At 37.4% G+C, this 11673-nt stretch overlaps 2 protein-coding genes across 2 annotated transcripts; both read right to left on the bottom strand.

Annotated features, from left to right (window-relative positions):
• Positions 1-611: 611 nt before the first annotated feature.
• LOC103993058 (pentatricopeptide repeat-containing protein At1g80880, mitochondrial) lies at positions 612-7222 on the bottom strand. Its single transcript, XM_065118904.1, has 4 exons — positions 6809-7222; positions 5911-6646; positions 2072-3378; positions 612-1086 (listed from the first exon to the last, which is right to left on the bottom strand). The coding sequence occupies exons 2-3, from the start codon at positions 6522-6524 to the stop codon at positions 2346-2348; spliced, it is 1647 nt and encodes a 548-aa protein (XP_064974976.1). The 5' UTR covers positions 6525-6646; positions 6809-7222; the 3' UTR covers positions 612-1086; positions 2072-2345.
• A 433-nt stretch (positions 7223-7655) lies between these two features.
• Positions 7656-11599, bottom strand: LOC103993059 (uncharacterized). The gene is made up of 4 exons (XM_009412985.3): positions 11411-11599; positions 9419-9604; positions 9259-9298; positions 7656-8006 (listed from the first exon to the last, which is right to left on the bottom strand). Exons 2-4 carry the CDS (start codon positions 9599-9601, stop codon positions 7945-7947), a joined length of 285 nt encoding a protein of 94 aa, XP_009411260.1. The 5' UTR covers positions 9602-9604; positions 11411-11599; the 3' UTR covers positions 7656-7944.
• Positions 11600-11673: the final 74 nt, after the last annotated feature.

Here is an 11673-nt window from a genome sequence, read left to right as displayed (position 1 = left end):
GGTTGAGGCGTCCGTACTTACACAGGAGGAGGAGGAGTTTGCCACAAACGCACCGTAGTTTCCCGTGCTTTCCACGTTTTGTACGTGCCTACGAGATCCGGACCGCCGAATCAGTCACCTATGACAATAGTCAGGCTGATGTCAGAAGGAGGAAGCCACGTCACCCCGCCCAGCGGAGCTCTTTGGGTCTGCAATGACTCAACCGGGGAAGTTGTCAGGGTTGATCGGAATCTCGGGGGCCTCGAGTCCCTGCCACGCGAGCCCACTCATCACCTCATCGAGGTGGCATCACTAACGATACTCAGTAGCAGTAGAGCCGGCCGACGGTACGCAGTAGTACACCTCGTCACACCCGACTCGTCTCCCTGCCTCAAGCCTCCGGACCCAAAGTGGGCCCACGGGTGCATACGCCTTATTCTCCGTCTTGCCCCTGCATATCCCAACGGCTATTACCGCACAAACCAGATAGATATCCAAGTCAGTAGCACAGGTAAAGATTTGTACTACGATCCATTTGAAATGCTGAAAATTGCATTTTGAAGATTTAAATAATAAAATACAGCAAAAAAAGGGCAAACAACAACAGCTATGGTATGTGACATTTAGAGCAATTAACCAGAATGAATTCTTCATTATCAGAAAAGAAGCTATATGTGCAAGAGCCAACATTGGAAGTGGTGTCAACTTGCTTCATCCATCTGAATTCTCCCCAGTGCATTTTCCAAAGTTATTCCTAACAAAATATAATAAAAGATGGATGGAACATCTCTCCATGCCAAAGATCAGAGAGATCTTAGAAACAATTAATTGTTTCCAACCCCAACAATTCTCTGTTCCTCAAACGGCAGATCAATAGCTTCTATCTTCTTCATTTTTAGTTTGGCCATGCATAGATTCATCTCGTAGCAAAGTAGAAGATTGAAAAGTAAGCATCAACAAGTGTGTGGATCATGTATTAACTAATGAAACAATGACACGCAATTTAGCCCAGCTTTACTGCATTCATGGCACGGGAATATGGAGATTTGTAACATCTTCATCTGATTGCCAGTAGAATCTTTGCATAGTTTTCTTGGACACCAATGCCTGGTATTATGAGATAAAGGAATGTTAACATGGGACCCTTTGAGTCTTTCAAATCGTCTGATAAAGCCACAAGACATTATTACACCAGACAAAATGAAACGAAATGATCTGTTGAGTGATAATTTTTCAATACAAAGGCCATATTACTCCTACAAATCAACCAGGAAATTATTCAGTGATTCTTTTGTTCTTGCAAAGACCACAGAAAGTAAAAGTTCAAGACAAATCTAGAAACCAGAACTTGATCTCTAGATTATTAAGAATGGCAACCATTTGCATATGCTTGAATGATAATTTGTGGACCACATATGGTTCTATTATACCAGTATAATGCTGGAAAAAAGAAAAGGCACTAGCAAGAGTCTTCGTCAAAGCCACCACAATTGAAGATTGACTTTCTTAGAACATCTTTCACCTTTCGAATTCGCAGGAAGCTAATCAATGCTACAATTCTAAAAACAACACTCCTATTACAATCTACACAGCCCTATCATCATATACAGTGTCAATGTTTCAAAATGGATATGTTTCATAAGGAACATGAAACTGCAATCATACATTCTAAATATTGAACAAAACAAATGAAAAAAAAATTCCAATTCAGAGGTATTTTGTATTTATTTCTTTCATGCTGCAGATATACAACCTTAATTTAGATCAAAATATCTTAGTCATGCAAAAGAATTCCCTCATATGTATATGATGCTAATGACCCTTGGGAGCTGATAAAGCAGTAATCATGCTTATCATCGCATATAATATACATGGATACTGTAACATTAGTTTATTAATTAGCTTTTATTTGTTGATGACCGGAGGCTAAGAGGAACACAAAAGCAACTGAGTCTAGAATTCTTACTCTTATTTCAGTATCTATGCAGAGCATAAAGCTTGAGAAACAGAGCTAGAAACCCATTGCATATATCATGCTGCAAGCCTGCAACTAACATGTAAATGTGTTTAAGAAACAAGGACAAATGATTACCTCAGGGCTATCTCAGGACATCTGGGTTGGGTATTGGAGTACATTGCATGGTTGATGCTGAAGATTATTAGATCTGTAAGTAATAAATCAACAAAGAATTCCAATCATAGGTGTCCATGCTAGACACGTCTGCTAGAGTACACTATATCTAAGCCAGAAGACATTCCTGGTGCCATTATGAGCTGATAGATCAAACACTTTTCTCTAAGACATTTGACAATACTGTACCGAATTCGATCACTGCAACAATAAGGTTTGGAGGAACTGATCTTGGTTATCCAAATTTCATTCTTATGCAAGTGCCATGTCTGCCATTTTGTGGAAAGATGAATTCCTTGCCACTCGTTCCCCAGTGGTTTTTGCTGTTTGATATGAAGGACATGAAAAACTTCTCGAGCTTAGGATCAGCAGAAAATCCCTTGGATTTCATTTCTTTATAGAATTCCAGAGCTTTTGGGATCCATCCATGCTTTACCAAACCTTCTACAACAGCCATATAATGTGAAGCATCAGGAATGACATCATACCTCTTCATCTCACTCCACATTTTTAGTGAGCTTTCAGAATCACCAAATCTGAAGAACTTATTTATTATCAGGAAAAAAGTGTAGCTGTTAGGACCACAACTAGCATCCTTCATTCTTTTAAGAAGCTTCACGGTTCCTTCAATGTCTTCCACCTTAACAAAAGCATGGTATGTCTCAATAGTTGGATGAATTCCCTTCACCATCATGTCATCCATTGCCATTCGTGCTTCCTCCAGCTTCTGTGCTTCGCATAATGGGTATATCATAGAATTGTATGTTTGTACATTTGGTTGCAAGCCTGCTTCTATTATTTTATCAAAAATATTGTTTGCATCCCTCAAGCAACTTTCTCTGGTTAGTACATAAATAAGAGAATTGTAGACCACAAGGTTAGGAATCCAACCCCTCTTCTTCATTTCATCATAAAGTCTTAGAGAATCAAATAGGTTGCCAGCTTTTGAGAAACAACAGATCATATGAGAATAAGAAATGCCATCTGGGGTGATGCAGAAATTTGACATTTCTCTCCACAGTCTCTTTGCTTCAACCACATCACAGATGACATTACACCATCCATCTAGCACTATGTTGAAGCTTTCAGCTGTAAGGGGGAAAAACTTCCGATTTAGAAGGAGGAACTCCTCAGCCTCTTCAACATACTTGTTCTTGCAAAGCGCACAAAGAAGGGCATAAAATGCTGTTAAATCTGCATTTACTTTGAACCTTTCCATGACCTGAAAAGTTTTCATTGCTTTCCTAGCTTCATCTGCAGCTACATACCTGAAGAATTTTAAAGATCTCATGTAACTCAAGATCATCAATTCACAAAAATATCAAAGAAGCAAGAATGAAAAAAACACAAAAGAAAGTGTCCATATGTCAAAGAACTCAATTCCGTCCTACAACAGAATATTAAGGAAAAAAAACATCAGTCAGCATGTCTAATGAACAAATTAAATATAAATATAAACAAATTTTTTTTAAATTGTCCTACAAACATATCAAGAGGCTAACTGATAGGAAAAAAATGAATTTGGTCTTAAAGTAATATGCACATCCAGAAATTGGAGAGACGACGACAACAACAACCAAACCTTAAGTTCCAACTATTTAGAATCGACTACATGGATCCTTTGCAGCCATTGAAATTTGTAAAAAGTCATATGCTTAGTTAAGTTCAAAATATCTAAATCTTTATTTATAGGTTATATTAAAATCTTTTTAGATCTTCTTATATCTCTCCTCATACCACTAATATTAATTATTTTACCTTTTCTGATTATCACATCTGGAAGTCTCCTTAGTACATGCTCATACTATGTTAAACAATTGTCTCTCATCTTATCATATATCAAAGTGATACCTAGTTATTCACGAATAAAAATATTTCTTTTCCTATCTTTTCTAATATTCCACACATCTGTCTCAACATTCTCATCTCAGCAACACAATTTTTTTTATGCATTTTTTCTTAATTGCCCAATACTCTGATCCATAAAACATTGTTGATCTCACAATTGTCTTATAAAATTTTTCATTTTAACCATCTTGTTTTTATTCTATGAATAATATATTCATCAATCTCTCCATCTTATTGAATAATTGATCCAAGATACCTAAAACTTTTACTTAAATGAACTTCTTGTTTATACAATTTAACTATATTTTCTTAATCATTTCTAGAATCACTAAAATCACGTTTTATATATTCAGTTTTAGTCCTACTAAATCTAAAACCTTTAGTTTCTAAGGCTTGCCTCTACAACTCAAGTTTATAAGTAACTTCAACTAGGCTCTCATCAACGAAGACAATATCATTAGCAAATAACATACATCAGGGATGTCTTTTATGTAAGTGACTAGTAAGTTCGTCCATTATCAATATGAAAAGGTAGGGACTTAATGTAAATCCTTGGTATAATCATATACTAATAGGAAACTCACTAGACATACACCATGTAGTTCTAACACTAGTAACTACATTATGATACATATCTTTAATAACATCAATATAATTAGTGGATTCACATTTCTTTTCTAAAACCCACCATACAAAATCTCTAGGAATCCTATCATAAGCTATCTGTAAATCAATAAAAATCATATGCAAATCTTTCTTTTTCTCCCTATACTTTTTCATTAATTGTCTTAATAAATAGGTAGCTTCTATGGTTGATATTATAATCATAAAACCAAATTTATTTTCAGATATATTAATTTCAAGTCTTATCCTACTTTCGATAACTTTTTCCCAAAGTTTTATAGTATGACTCATGATTTTAATTTCTCTATAATTTGAATAATTTTATATGTTAACCTTATTTTTATAAATTGATACTAAAAAAAACCCTTTCTCTATTCATCAAGCATTTTTCTAAATCTCATGATTTTGTTAAAGAAAGCTAGTTAACAAAGTTACTTTCTTATCCCCTAAACTTTCTCAAACCTCAATAGGGATACCATTAGGCTCCACACTCTTAGTTATTTTTATCTTCTTTAATGCATTTTTTACTTCATTAGCTCTAATTTTATGAATAAACCTATGATTATTAGATCTACCACTATTATTTACCATTAAATCTAAGTCATGTGTGAAACATTCATTAAATAATTTATAAAAATAATTTCTTCATCTTTCCTTAATCTTGTCATCATTAACAAGTATTCTTTGATCTTCGTCTTTAATGCATATAACATTACCTAAATCATTAACAAGAAATTGGAGAGACCAATCTTGAAAAAAAGGAAGACAAGAAAGGGACAGTTTGTGGGGCTGCATGATAGAGCAATAAAGTGTTACTGCTTTTATCCCAAATCATGGGGCACTTTAAAACATATTCTCCTATTTCTTATATGTTAAGAAAACGTTCACTCTCTAGACCTCTAGGAAGAAGAAGTGACGACTAACCTGCAAGATAACAACCACTATTTAGCCAGCCATAACTTTACTTGCATGTTTCATCTATCATAATCTTTCTCATTAAGTAATTAACCAGATATACATCATGTTTCATCATGATCATACTTTGCAAAAGGTCCGGAGGTTATTTCCCTATTTTGAAGATAATAGGTAGGAAAAAATGGTCATATACTTGATAGTGGGGATGATCCACTGATTCGAAACGAAGCAGCAGCCTAAGCTAAAAAGTAGGCATGACTAAAAGGGAAAAGATAAAGCACATATAATTAGGACAGGAAATCAAAATTATCATGGATACAAATCCAACATTCAGGCTGAAAATAAACATTAAAAGTGTCATTCAATTGTTGATCTCGAATAGTAGGATGCCAAAAGAATATCAAAGTTAGCACCTTTCCATCATGATCACCATCGCCCGCTGCGTGAGAACCGACGTCTTGTACATCTTACGCACCAGGTACCAGGACAAATCAAATCGCCGTTGCTTGCCCATCGCCCAAATCATGAGATGCCACGCCCACCGACAATCCGCGACGCACTCCTCCGCCCATCGGAAAGCGAGGAAGGCCAACTCGCAGTCCCCCCTCAGCTCCCAGAGGGCCTTGCAGACCAAACCCAGGTTGAGCGCGACACCCGAGGAGGCCCGCAGGAAGGCCAGGGCCTCTTTACGAGATGAGGACAAGGATTTGGCCTGGGTGAGGAGCTGGAGAAAGCCATGGAGGTCGGACTCATCGAAGGGAGCAGAGGGCTCGACAGAATCAGTGTCGAAGTCGCTGGTGCCAGGGTCGGTGGCTGCGGAAGGGGAGGAGAGCGATGAGATTTGTGGGTGAAGAATAGGATAAGTGGAGATTGAGAAGATAGTGGGAGAAGAAAATAGGATCGGAAGAGAAGGAGAGGGAAGAGGGAGAGGACGTCGGGGATTGAGGAGGAAGGTAGAGAGGAGAGGGCGGAGAAGGAAGGCAGAGAGGAGGGGTGTTGGGCGGCTTATGCTCACCGCTAGCGCCATAGAAGACTCGGTAATTGACCGAGGGATCACGAGTTGTTATGTGAAGACCTGTTTTGGGCCTAATTTGGGTAGAAAGATTTAGGCCCAATTGTCGCCCGGATTGCGTTATTTTTCACATTAAACTGCAGACAAGCCAAAATGATTAAAAAATTATTATCAGATATTTTATCTTTAAAAACTTTTAATATTGAGTTTTTATCAAAGAGCACCCATGCAATTGATTTTTTTTTATATGGGAGTACCTTTTTCTTTTATCAATGTAATGAAAATACCCCTCGTCTTACCCGTTGTCGCCTCCACCGCCGCGCGCTTGACTGTCATCACCTCTACCATCACTGTCGCCCCCTCCTCCTCCCTCCCTTCCACGTCACCGCCCTTTTCTCGTCACGACGATAACAGAGGGTAGAGTGGGGGTGAGCGACGAGGGTGTCAACATCAACGAGGATCTCGACGCTGCTCCCACTAGGACGAGAGAGGAAGAAGACGATGCGAAGATCCAAGAGGAAGCGAAGCCCTCCGTGGCGTGGGTAGGCACGAGCGCGCTTCTCCTCCTTGAGCCGGGACTGCAACAGCACGGTACGCGACGATCGCCTCCTTAGCGATGGCGAAGGTACGAGTAAACAAACGCCATGAATTGGGTCCCAAATCTTTGTCGCCCCTCGCCCACTTTGTTGTGGGCTAACGCCCTCGTCGCCCACCTTCACTCTACCCGCAATTACAACCGTGACGAGGAAGAGCGAGCAGAACGACGACTAAGGAAATTTTCATCCAGCTAGCCGACGAAAGCTCCCCACGTAAAAACCAGTTAAGGGGTGTTATTTGATAAAAACTTAAATATCTTTTCTAGATAAAAGTGTCCAATAATTATTAATTACAAATAGAACAAGTTTGTCAGACTTAACTTTACATCGACTATTGCGGATAGAATAACCCTTTATGATCACAAATATACAGCACGACTTAAACAACAAGTAACATTAAAGGTATTTCATGGGAGGATAGTCTATTTGTTAAAACCTTTTTCTTTTCTCAACTTTTGCTTCCATAATAAATAATCTCCTAATTTTGGGAAATGCTCCAGATAAAGAAAAAGCTAAGGAATCATATGGATCAACATTTGAGCCTGCATCAAGCATGAACATCCCTTGTACTACCTTGTTCAACAGCTAAAACACTGTTATTTCTTGCCAATTAATGGTGTTTGCATGACAAATACCCCAAGTCTATAGTTTAGTTGCGGCAGTTCAGCACGTGCACAAACAAGTTCACCCATGAGTTCATTAGATCCACCACCAGCTCTAATGTCATCCTTGACCGAATCATTCTACATTCACTGACGAGGGAAATATGTTTCTTCTACATGGATATGACTGACGCAAGTTTTTACAAGCAAATCATCTGTCTAAGGCTGTTATTCTGATCAGGAGAATGACATGAAGTCTTCAGGGCGTGCAATGTAAATCTCCTCAAACTCATTATCATCTGAAAAGAAGAATCCATTTCTTGAGAACTTATTTATTGTCCCAAGTAAAAACAAAAATGAGACTACGATTTCCTCACCAGGAAATTGTGTTCAATCACACCTAATCCTACAGCCAAGATAAGAATAACATAGTACAGAAAAAGAACCATTTGTTTCACCAGTATAAATCACAGGCTAAAACCCTAGATCTCAAACTAACAATCCATATCAAAACCATAAATTACCAGGAAAACAATTCTTAAAATAAAAAAAGTAACCTTATTATTAAAATCAATTTCCCAAATGCAGTCTTCGAGGCAGTATATACGGATGTGTCCGATGCTCATATGGCATAAGGTTATATGATTATGGGTGGCTACGTTTTATATGTAAAAATATATGCCACCACACTTAGTCCACATAAGCACAAAAAATTCATGTTTCCTCCAATTAATTTCACTTGCCTTGTTACTACTAGTTTGGTACTGATAAATACAGGATCCATCACAATGTAAAATGGACACAAATATTCTAACTTATCACTAAAATTAGTTATTTGACGTGTACAAAAATGTGATCTCATAAACCATTGATTGGAATCTAACATATATTAGCCATTACCAATTAAAGCTAATTCAATTTCTCAATTTTTACTCAGTTATGTACTTTGTTAGAATATCTCCATATGGATTGTACATGCACTCACATATAAACCTACATTTCGCATCTGTTGTAAGCAATACCTTGAAAACCCATTAGAGTGTAGCTGCTTCTTCAAACAGCCACTGAAATGGCAAACTATTTGTGCACCAATTGAACTACATTGCACATTTCTATCATATTTTTGTGGCCCTTACTCAGAGTAAAAAAAATTAAGACATCACTGTTAAATCTTTATAAAAATCATACTACATCTGGCTATTTTGTGTCCTTCGCATCAATCAGAGCAGAAAAAGGCACAACACACACTAGCATGATACAGTGACTACTCATGGACCAACTAGAAATAGTGGATGCCTCAACAAGATCTAACTTGTGCATATGAACAGGTAGTCCACCATAAAGTTGATTTAACGGTATGGAGAAAATGCACAAAATCAATAATTCAGTACTTGAGAAAATAACTTTTTTGTTATACTAGGCAAATGTATTCTTGGTTAGAACCTTCCATGACTCATGAACATGTTATAAGTAGCCATCAAAATTGCATTGGTGTATATGAGCACATACATGAGTTCAAGATTTATTAAAGAAGCCAGAGAAGTGCAATACCTTTTCTAAGAGTCAAAGCCACCACAGCATCATTTTCAACCTGCGCATGAACAATTAAGAATTAAAACAGGTTTAGGTGGTCCGTATAATCATCATCCTAAAATTATGAAATAGCACTTAGAATTGTCAGTTCTGGATGGTAATTGAATGGCATTGTTACCCTCTGTTCTGCTAATGTCATTGAATCTACTAATACAACATCAGTTGCCACCAAGGTTAAACGTTGATTATTGCTAGGTAGATCGATCAAGGCTTGTAATTTCTGCTTTATATCCAAAGTTGTGTCTGTTGGATCACACTGCACAAAGTAGGTTGTCTTGTTGCGCTTCACTCGAATGTACATTTCCTGTTTCCAATAAAAGACAAATTGAAATCCATAAAAATCACAAGGAACATATAGCCACAAAATTATTGAACAAGTATCAGGAGTGCTCTTTTGACAATCATACAAGTCCTCCTCTTTATAGTTGGAAACTTTAGAAAGGCATGATTTTGCTTCTCATTTTACAAATTGTTTATTCATGAGCAGTTTTCTTGTCAAAACAAAACAACCCAATCCAAAAGCTACTGCAACAGGATCCAGGAATTCTTAACCACATCGCCATGATCAATAAAATCTCTGGAGTATATCATAAGTGTGCAAGAAGGGCCTATAAGTTATTAAGGTTGGTTGTTAGGTGGACATGTTACCCTATCACATTGGATGGCTACTCATATAAGGACAAATTTTGACTTGCACATGAGTCCAATCACTGTGGACCGATAGAACAAATAATTAATTGTTGCTTTATTCTGATTCCTTGATTTAAAAGCCTTAAATTAAAGCCTTGTTTAAGTCTCGATTATCAGGTTATGTAGATGCAATCCAGCTTCGAGAACATATTGTATTTGCACAAGACCTAACTACAAGGTTACCTATGTCACATTAGAAAAAGAATTATTGCTGTATAAGGTGGACAATATTACATAACATTAGCTAAACATGCAATTTCTCCTTTTCTATTACTACAATGTTCTTGAAAGATGCCTGCAAAGTTTAAAAGATCATATTACTACAACGTTCTTGTAGAAGTTGAGGCAAGCTCGTCTTTGAATATTGTTTAAACATTACTAATTTACTTTCATGATGCTCTCATAAAACTTTTTAAAAGTTATAATTTTCAAGTATTAGCTCTTCCTCTTCTTTTTTTTTTTTTTTTTGCAAAGTGTAAGTCATATGTCCCAACTGTTTGAGATCCATTGTATAGATCTTATTCTGACATTGAGCTCTGCACAAAGCAACATCCTTAGTAAAATCAGGAGCATTTAATTCTTGATTTAAGGTTTCTAATAAAGTCTTCTAAGATCTCCCTCTACCTATTCTAACACTATTAATACTAATTATTTCATCTAGTCTAGCGACAGCATCTATAAGTTCTCTGTAAAGATTTTCATACACTGTTCAATGATTCTATCATATTTTATCCTCTATTGGAGCTACATCTAATTGCTAATGAATAAAACCATATTTTGTCTTAGTAACTCCACATATCTACTTCAACAATCTCATCTTGGCATCACAAATATTTTGGTACATGTTCTGCTAAGTGTATGAGACACATATAGTTTGCAGGAGCATACAAATCATCAACACTTAGTAAACATCACCTAATCGTCTTTGATTACCCTTATACGGCCTGCAAACAGTAAGCACTCAGACAAATCAATGGTGGATCCACATTCCATCTAATGCTTAGAAAATCAATATAGACGTCCTTTGGATCAGCTAAGTTAAGATGCGATCCTATTCAAATTATTTTCAAGAGCTGCAATTAGGAAATCCGACCGGGGTATCAATTGGGTTGTCGACTGGCTGCGGACAAACTATCAAGATTCATCAGAACTCTTAGGGAACATCGGGAGTCGAAACGGAATGCGCATCAGAAGGACATCAGTTGCGCCCAAGTAGATCTCTACGGAAGAAACGATAAGGCTCACGGATGAAAACCGATTCGATTACAGTAAAGATAATTGAACGGAATTGAACGGATCTAAAAAGTTCTGACACAGACCACCTAGTAAAATAAGAATGAACTTACCTACAGATTAAAACCCTAAATAATCACAGTACGTGAAAGCAAAACGAAGAAGAAGAAGCAAGGCGAAGCAGAACCTTGATGGGTGGTAAAGAAACCCCGTCTGTTTGTAGGAAATTGGATGAGGCGGTGGTGGTGTGAGGAAGAGGACGTCGCTGGCCGAGCCCTAGGTTTGTGGCCGGAGAGTGGAGTGAGAAGGTCGCGAGAGGCAGCCGATGCGAATGGGAATAGGGAACTATGTCTCGGTTGGGGCCTCCGTGAGCCGTCGTTGAATTAAGGCGAAAGATTTATATAGTGAGAGATGTAGTTGTGATTTATAATTTTCCTAAACGTTACACAA

This window comes from Musa acuminata, chromosome BXJ2-7, assembly GCF_036884655.1.
Source record: "Musa acuminata AAA Group cultivar baxijiao chromosome BXJ2-7, Cavendish_Baxijiao_AAA, whole genome shotgun sequence".
NCBI classification, from domain to species: Eukaryota; Viridiplantae; Streptophyta; class Magnoliopsida; order Zingiberales; family Musaceae; genus Musa; species Musa acuminata.
This window is presented reverse-complemented; position numbering and strand designations above follow the sequence as displayed.